The 9,031-nt window shown below is 42.6% G+C and overlaps 1 protein-coding gene across 1 annotated transcript; it reads left to right on the plus strand.

Annotated features, from left to right (window-relative positions):
- The first annotated feature begins 3,048 nt into the window (after positions 1-3,048).
- Positions 3,049-8,843, plus strand: ist1 (IST1 factor associated with ESCRT-III). Its single transcript, XM_085270987.1, has 10 exons — positions 3,049-3,186; positions 3,747-3,847; positions 3,951-4,131; positions 4,209-4,296; positions 4,404-4,487; positions 4,591-4,701; positions 4,794-4,979; positions 5,815-5,916; positions 6,409-6,454; positions 6,971-8,843. Exons 2-10 carry the CDS (start codon positions 3,760-3,762, stop codon positions 7,135-7,137), a joined length of 1,053 nt encoding a protein of 350 aa, XP_085127113.1. The 5' UTR covers positions 3,049-3,186; positions 3,747-3,759; the 3' UTR covers positions 7,138-8,843.
- Positions 8,844-9,031: the final 188 nt, after the last annotated feature.

A 9,031-nucleotide genomic window follows, 5' to 3' on the forward strand; every position in this document is an offset into this window, starting at 1 on the left:
TTCAAAAACAAAACAAAAACAAATCAGCGACCAATATAGCCACCTTTCTTTGCAAGGACACTCAAAAGCCTGCCATCCATGGATTCTGTCAGTGTTTTGATCTGTTCACCATCAACATTGCGTGCAGCAGCAACCACAGCCTCCCAGACACTGTTCAGAGAGGTGTACTGTTTTCCCTCCTTGTAAATCTCACATTTGATGATGGACCACAGGTTCTCAATGGGGCTCAGATCAGGTGAACAAGGTGGCCATGTCATTAGTTTCTCTTCTTTTATACCCTTTCTTGCCAGCCACGCTGTGGAGTACTTGGACGCGTGTGATGGAGCATTGTCCTGCATGAAAATCATGTTTTTCTTGAAGGATGCAGACTTCTTCCTGTACCACTGCTTGAAGAAGGTGTCTTCCAGAAACTGGCAGTAGGACTGGGAGTTGAGCTTGACTCCATCCTCAACCCGAAAAGGCCCCACAAGCTCATCTTTGATGATACCAGCCCAAACCAGTACTCCACCTCCACCTTGCTGGCATCTGAGTCGGACTGGAGCTCTCTGCCCTTTACCAATCCAGCCACGGGCCCATCCATCTGGCCCATCAAGACTCACTCTCATTTCATCAGTCCATAAAACTTTAGAAAAACCAGTCTGAGATATTTCTTGGCCCAGTCTTGACGTTTCAGCTTGTGTGTCTTGTTCAGTGGTGGTCGTCTTTCAGCCTTTCTTACCTTGGCCATGTCTCTGAGTATTGCACACCTTGTGCTTTTGGGCACTCCAGTGATGTTGCAGCTCTGAAATATGGCCAAACTGGTGGCAAGTGGCATCTTGGCAGCTGCACGCTTGACTTTTCTCGGTTCATGGGCAGTTATTTGGCGCCTTGGTTTTTCCACACGCTTCTTGCGACCCTGTTGACTATTTTGAATGAAACACTTGATTGTTCGATGATCACGCTTCAGAATCTTTGCAATTTTGAGACTGCTGCATCCCTCTGCAAGATATCTCACTATTTTTGACTTTTCTGAGCCTGTCAAGTCCTTCTTTTGACCCATTTTGCCAAAGGAAAGGACGTTACCTAATAATTATGCAAACCTGATATAGGGTGTTGATGTCATTAGACCACACCCCTTCTCATTACAGAGATGCACATCCCCTAATATGCTTAATTGGTAGTAGGCTTTCGAGTCTATACAGCTTGGGGTAAGACAACATGCATGAAGAGGATGATGTGGACAAAATACTCATCCATCCATCCATCCTCATCCGCTTTGTCCGGGGCCGGGTCGCGAGGGCAGCAGCCTAAGCAAAGAGGCCCAGACCTCCCTCTCCCCAGCCACCTCCTCCAGCTTATCCGGGGGAATACCAAGGCGTTCCCAGGCCAGCCGAGAGATATAATCTCTCCAGCGTGTCCTGGGTCTGCCCCGGGGCCTCCTCCCGGTGGGACATGCCTGGAACACCTCACCCAGGAGGCGCCCAGGGGGCATCCTTGTCAGATGCCCGAACCACCTCAGCTGGCTCCTTTCGATGTGGAGCAGCAGCTGCTCTACTCTGAGCCCCTCCCGGATGGCCGAACTTCTCACCCTATCTCTAAGGGAGAGGCCAGCCACCCTTCGGAGGAAGCTCATTTCTGCCGCTTGTATCCGCGATCTCGTTCTTTCGGTCACTACCCACAGCTCGTGGCCATAGGTGAGGGTAGGGACGTAGATCGACCGGTAAATTGAGAGCTTCGCTTTTACACTCAGCTCCCTCTTCACCACGACGGACCGGTGCAGCGTCCGCATTACTGCAGCTGCAGCCCCAATCCGTCTGTCGATCTCCGGCTCCCTTCTCCCATCACTCGCGAACAAGACCCCGAGATACTTGAACTCCTCCACTTGGGGCAGGAACTCATCCCCGACCCGGAGTGGGCACTCCACCCTTTTCCGGCTGAGAACCATGGCCTCAGATTTGGAGGTGCTGATCCTCATTCCCGCTGCTTCACACTCGGCTGCGAACCGTTCCAGTGCGAGCTGGAGGCCCTCACCCGATGAAGCCAACAGAACCACATCGTCTGCAAAAATCAGAGATGAGATTCTGAGGCCACCAAAGCGAAAGCCCTCCGCCACTTGGCTGCGCCTAGAAATCCTGTCCATAAAAATTATGAACAGAACCGGAGACAAAGGGCAGCCCTGGCGGAGCCCATCACCCACCGGGAACGAGTCCGACTTATTGCCGGCAATGCGAACCAAGCTCTTGCAACGGTTGTATAGGGATCGAATGGCCCGTAGCAATGGGCCAGACACCCCATATTCCCGCAACACCTCCCACAGGACACCCCGAGGGACACGGTCGAATGCCTTCTCCAAGTCCACAAAACACATGTAGACTGGTTGGGCAAACTCCCATGCACCCTCAAGTATCCTGGAGAGGATAAAGAGCTGGTCCAGTGTTCCGCGACCAGGACGAAAACCGCATTGTTCCTCCTGTATCCGAGGTTCGACTAACGGACGAACTCTCCTTTCCAGCACAAAATACTCATTTGCCTAATAATTCTGCACTCCCTGTATATTGATCATTTTAATTATTAACCAATCATGTCTGTAGATTAGTCTGTGTATTTTTAACATGTTTGTAGTTGTTTCGGCTTCCCAGTTATTTATTTCATTTAAATCTATGGTACAATGTTTACTTGGATACTTAATTTTGAGGTTTATTTCATTTAATTTATGCTGTGATAAACCACCTTTGTCCCCCCTAATTTTATCAACTGGGTTATCCCACAATTAAATTATTTCAAGCAAAGGAAAAAAACAAACAAACATTGTAATTAGCCTCCACCTAACTTAACCTCTGTTAACTATTAACTTTTGGAGTTTTCTGTGTTAGGTAGCATTTAAACTGATTGGTTTACCCTGTACTGTGGACAGCTGCGGTATTTCTAAAATAGCATACAAACTGTTTTATTTATCTATAAGAAGAAGTATTAGGGCCATATTTAAAAAAAAAAAAAAAAAAAAAAAAAAAAAGAAAAGGAAAAAGTAACGTCATCGGCTGACAACTGGGTCACACCTGCACCTGTGATTGACGCTCCTTTGATTCGGACAGCAACCCCGCCCCTGGGTTATTCCCCATGACGTCACTGGAGATAATCACGGAAGTGAAGTGAGCGACGAAACAAGACTCAAATAAGTTGGTGTGTGCGCTCGACTCGTATTTACAGGTAAGCTTCTAGCTTTTTTTTTAACCTGTTAAACTATTTCGAATCTATCTGAATTCTTAAAGTCTTTCAGTGTATTTGACTTGGTTTTGTTGACGTTAAACGACGGAGCTAGGTCGGTAGCTAGCACAAACGATAACAGAAGACTGCTAACAAAGCAAAGGCTGTAGCTAGCAGATTTGTTCACACAAGCACCGGCTCGGGTTTTTAAAAATGAATGATTGTAATGTTAATGGATAAAACGGTACTGGACACGATAAGACGGTATCGTTTAAAGTAGCATGGTTGGCCTTCTTGTTACCTGTTCTCGGCGTCAAGCTAAAGCTAATGTTTTGAGTCGTTGGTAGTTTAATACTTTGTGTTGGTAACTAACTTATGTTTATTCCTGACCTTGTTTACGTGTGTGTTTGTGTTGTGTTTCGCGTGAATGTGCGGAGTCATTGTGTTACGATGGGTTGGTCATGCTCACATGATTGAGTGACTCACTGGATCAGAGATGGTAAGTTAGATGGGCTCCATAGGTCGTCTTCACTTATTTCCCCTCTCCTCTCTCCTGTCCAAAGGCTGTCCGTCATCATGCTGGGAGGAGGTTTCAAATCAGAGAGGCTGAGAGTCAATCTCCGACTGGTCATCAACCGACTCAAACTCCTTGAGAAAAAGAAAAGTGAGTCACTGTGCTGCTCTCCAATAGCTGAAGTGGCTCTTTATTTGTAAAGTAGTTCTAATGTTTTTTTTCCTTTTCCCATATTGCCAAATTTAATATAAAGCTGAGCTTGCTCAGAAGGCCAGGAAAGAGATTGCAGATTACCTGTCATCAGGTAAGGATGAGCGGGCACGGATCCGTGTGGAGCACATCATCAGAGAGGACTATCTGGTTGAAGCCATGGAGATCTTAGAGCTTTACTGTGACCTGCTGTTGACTCGCTTTGGCCTCATTCAGTCCATGAAGTGAGTACTGAGCATTGTAAATTCCTTACCTTCAGTGTCCGTCCTCGTTAACACGGTTGCTGTTTATCCATTATTAGAGAACTAGATCCAGGCTTACAGGAAGCAGTGTCCACTCTCATCTGGGCAGCTCCTCGTCTGCAGTCAGAGGTGTCTGAGCTAAAAATTGTAAGTTCTATCTAAAAATTTGTCTCCAGTGATAATAAACACTTGGTATTTACATCTATTCCTTTCAAGTCAGTATTGACAATCTTGTTTCTAAAATCTTCTTTCAGGTGTCTGAACAGCTGTGTGCAAAATATAGCAAGGAGTACGGCAAGCTATGCAGGACAAACCAGATTGGCACAGTCAACGACAGGGTAATTTTTTTTCCCCAGTGACTGTCCACAAGCTTGTATAGGAATGTATGAACCTTTTGTCTAGTGTGCTCTTAGCGACATCTAATCAAATATCTGATTTCAGCTGATGCACAAACTGAGTGTTGAGGCTCCTCCCAAGATCTTGGTCGAGCGCTACTTGATAGAGATCGCAAAGAACTACAATGTCCCCTATGAACCTGACGCCATGGTCCGGGTAAGCAGCAAAGAATCTGTTGTTACTCAATGTGAAAGTTGGAAATTTTGCCCTCTGTTTGTTTATTTACCATCCGCTACTTCTCCGGATAGCCCGAGGTGTGTACTGGGGAGGAGGCAGACCTGATTGATGTCGACAATGACAGGAAGTTTGGAGGAGGAGGTGGTGGAGGATTCACAGCTCCTCTAGCTCCTGGAATCCATATGCCTATGCCTATGCCCATGCCTATGGCTATGCCAATGCCAACAGCTTTCAACTATCCACCTCCCAATGGAGCTGTAAGAGTTTCCTTTTAAAGACGATGATTTAGTTGAATAATATTGTGTTGCTTTTTACTTTCTGTTACAGATTTAACGTGAACATTTCACTGATATTAAAACAAAAACACTTTTTTTAACTTTGCCTTGTAATGACATGCAGATAATGTTATGCTCATTTTCAGGATATTGCTACATGTGTATCTGGATGGAATTTTGTTTTTGGTTCTCAGAACATCTAAAGAAATTAGCAAATTGTTACTACTGGCAGTGACCCCTCAGCTTTTCATCCATTTCTGAAAGGCATAGATGGCATGGAGCATTTACAGCACTTGTTCTAAAAAAAAGTATATTTTGTTACATTTTAACAGTATGAAAAGTCCTTCACAGCTGCTTCTGACTTTTGAAGCATGTTGTTTTGAGGACAATTTAATGGCAGTAAGATCACCAGGATGAAATAGATTCTAGTTTGTTGTATTTACTCTGTATGAGAACTATACACTATATTGATAAAAGTACTGGGCTACCTACACCTATTGGAATCAATCAAGACCCATATCATGAAGCTCCTGGCACGCAGTTTTTGGGCTGATGTTAATGCCAGATGTTAGAACTCTATAGTTATTGAGTCAGCAGTCTTAGTGACTCATTTAACAGCCTGACTTGTTAACCTGGTAACATTGTATTACAGTACCTGTTCAGTGACAGTGAATGACCCATTCATTCATAAATGTTCACAAAAGGGGTATGGCCCAATACTTTTGACCTTGTAGTGTAATATGTACTACCTTCCTCAAACTTGTTTGACTTTTTTCTTTTTTTTTTTCTTTTTTTTTTTTTTTTTGCTTACCCCCAGGAACCGTTTCATGCACCCGTTGGAACCTACAACAGCTTCCAGCCCCCCATGGGAGGAGGGCAGCCACCTCAGTTGCCCACTTCTCCCCCTACATACGAGTCTGTAAGTCTGTACGACTGAACCCTTCCCCTCCATCCATGCCCCCTTCATGTTTCCAAAGATGGACAGACGGACAGGGCAGGGAACCACTCAGGGAAGAACTGTTTATTCGGCTTGCTTACAGTTCTGCCTGTCCTCCATACTTTAACATTATTTCTCAGAGTAGGCCCAGATTCAGGTTCATCTGCACGGATGTAGGTAGCTTGAAATTGGCCAACTTTAACCTACTAACTATGACCTGATCAGCTTTTCTTAGCGGGACTGAAAGAAGCGATAACTGAGGCCCTTTACCAAAAATCATGTTTAGTGTTGCACACTAAAGGTGATGGTTTCCATTTTTCTTTTCTTTTTTGTTTTTTGGTTTGTTTTTGCATCTGCCTTTTATAAATGAAGTATTAATCAAAATCTTATTAATACTAACAAATATATGTATATATTTGTTTTTGTTTTTAAATATGGGGATGAGTTCATCACGAACACATTTGTTTGTTTCAGATTGACGACCTAACTGAAAAACCTTCTGTTCCTTCCCAGGGCGTAGGTGAGTTCTGTCAACAATCAGCAGCACTTAAATGATGAGAGGGGAATAGTTTGTTTTCTTATTGTCAGCGAATCAACTGAAATAACTATAACCCACATTGTGCCAGTTAGTCTTGAATAGCATTTAAATCTTTTAACTCTACCCACATGAAATAATTTTTTAAAACATTTCATATATATACGTAACTCTTTGACAAAATTATCTTGTAATTTATTGTGCAAATTGAGCATTATTAGCATGCCAGTGTGCTTGTTGGAAGCAGATTTGCTGCTTTGATGTGTATTTGCTGCAGAAGGATGGTGAGGCTCATACTAATGAAAGCAAAGGTTACAGAGTGCAGCTCACAGGTGGGGGAGGTCTGTGGAACAGACCTCGTTTGTTTATTTATTTTAATCTGTCTTGTTTGCAGTAGATTTTAACAAGGTGGGAAAATAAAGTAGGGTAGGACTTAAGTTATCCTTAAAATGCTCACCTGCCAAACATTTTCCTAAATAATTAATGCCTGTTACTCTCCAGGTCCCGCTCCTTCGGCTCAGATTTATGACAACAACGCTCTTCCAGAACTCCCATCTGTTCCTGACACACTCCCAACATCCTCCTTGGGCAGAAGCAACACCACCTCGGATGACATTGACTTTGATGATTTGACGCGGCGCTTTGAGGAGCTGAAGAAGAAGACCTAAATGCTTTAACCTGATATACATAAACAGGCCTGTGTCACCTACACAGCTCAGAACAGGAAATAGGAATTGTTCAAGGCTCTGAATCAGATTTGGGTAGCTCTCCTCCCTCTTTCTCGGTGAAGTAATTTTACACAAATATTAAACATACATGTAATCTATTACCTCATTTATATAGCTGTGACCAGCTAATGAGAGAGAGTACTTTTTAGCGCCACATGTTTTCATTTCTTCTATTTGGCACGTTGGATAAAATCTTAAACAATCATGCGGGTATTCACCCCTTCTCGCTCCTTATTTAAAATCGCACTGAAGTTTAACCTTTTCCATTTGTCTGTGTGGTAATTAATATGTTCACATTTAGATCTTAAGTGTTGATTTTTCTGAAGGTTTTGGGTTTGATTGATATTTATAGTACATGCCTTTATTCTACTTTGGACACACTGTCGCTGTGATCTTTGCCACTGTGTCGCTCAGTCCCGTCTCAGACCAGTTTGACAGGTATAGCGGGCTGCGCCACCTCTGTGGCGAACAAGCTTTTACGCATTAAAATCACCATTTAGTTTCCAAAGTGAGGCTCCAACAGTAGTGAGGTTTTTCTCAGCTGTACCGGGACACATAGAAGCCATATTTTCAGTGTGTTACGCAGTTTTTCTCACTGTGGGATTGTTAAATACTCATTATTACCGAGGTTCTCAAACTTCAAGGTGTATTTGTATCAGAAAAATAGTATGGTTTCAAACCTTTTCCGTTTGAGGGCGATGGGACACAGATGTAAAATGACAACATGTATGGAAATCTGTAATTTAATACACTTACAGCAATATAGGTAGACTTATGTACATGAATGATTTAACTGTATAGGAAAAGGAGTTTGGCAACCGGGAGTTGTTCAATATTTGACAAATCTGTTTTATATACACTATCTCCAAATAAAGTTTTCTTTTTGCCCTTTTGAATTTCAGTTTTACAAAATACCTGCACTTTTTTTATGACTGAACAAACAAATTTGCAATTAAAATCCTGGCAGGCGAAAGCAGCCAGCCAGCAAACTGATTTGATTAGATGTAAAGTTTGAGAGCAGAGGAAAAAGTTCGTGCCATTGTGATCTTGTGCATGGGTCTTGTACTGTATGTTCACCACTCCATTTGCCTTACCTTTCACCTCTCATCTGAGGCCTTGCCAGTCTGTTTTAGGATTAAGCATCTGTTATCCACCAAGACTGGACACATAATGCGTTTTTCAGTTTCTAATTGACCTTATTTGCGTTACACTCCACAGATTCTGAGTTTTAATTTGCTTGATAGATTAAAAAAAATCTGTACAGGCATTAGAGGTAGATGTTTCTAATTATTGTAATAAGTGTAGTGAGAGGTTTTTGTTATTGTTCCTGTAACCTGACTACACCGGGCTCTGCTTGCATGTCAAATAGACGGTGGCCTTGAATAATATGACTCAGCGCTTTGAAAAGCTTCCCCACTGGGTTATACGTGCAGTTAATTAATAGTTTTACATGAGCTGGGAAAAAACAGAGAGATAATTAACCCTACAGAACTGTGATCTGCTCACTGTCTTTTCTATGTTCGATTGTTCTTTCATGTTAAACTTTAAGACACAAAATAGTGTCTTGTTGCAAAAAATAGTTCCCCTCCCCCCAAACAATGTATACTACAATAACAATTTAATAAAAGACTATTTGGAACTGGAAAGCTTGTAAGGTCTGCACATAATTTTCCATCAGTTTTTCTTTTTAAAAACAACCTGTAATGCTCAATGGTAACCAGCAGAGGTCGCTAATATTAAGGGAAAGCTCTGAAAGGGAAATAATTTTTTCAATTATGTAAAACATACTGTGATTTAAGTTAATGTGAAACTAACCTCTTTACATAATGGATCC

This window comes from Mchenga conophoros, linkage group LG1 (assembly GCF_057382185.1).
Source record: "Mchenga conophoros isolate Kocher_MC1m ecotype Shallow Benthic linkage group LG1, M_conophoros_male_GT1.1, whole genome shotgun sequence".
Lineage (NCBI taxonomy): Eukaryota > Metazoa > Chordata > Actinopteri > Cichliformes > Cichlidae > Mchenga > Mchenga conophoros.

Excerpts from the sequence above, each read along its gene's own strand:
- ist1 (XM_085270987.1), top strand. The coding sequence starts at position 3,760 with ATGCTGGGAGGAGGTTTCAAATCAGAGAGGCTGAGAGTCAATCTCCGA. Across the intron at positions 5,917-6,408 it reads CTCCCCCTACATACGAGTCT|ATTGACGACCTAACTGAAAA; the intron begins GTAAGTCTGTAC and ends TGTTTGTTTCAG. Across the intron at positions 6,455-6,970 it reads TGTTCCTTCCCAGGGCGTAG|GTCCCGCTCCTTCGGCTCAG; the intron begins GTGAGTTCTGTC and ends GTTACTCTCCAG.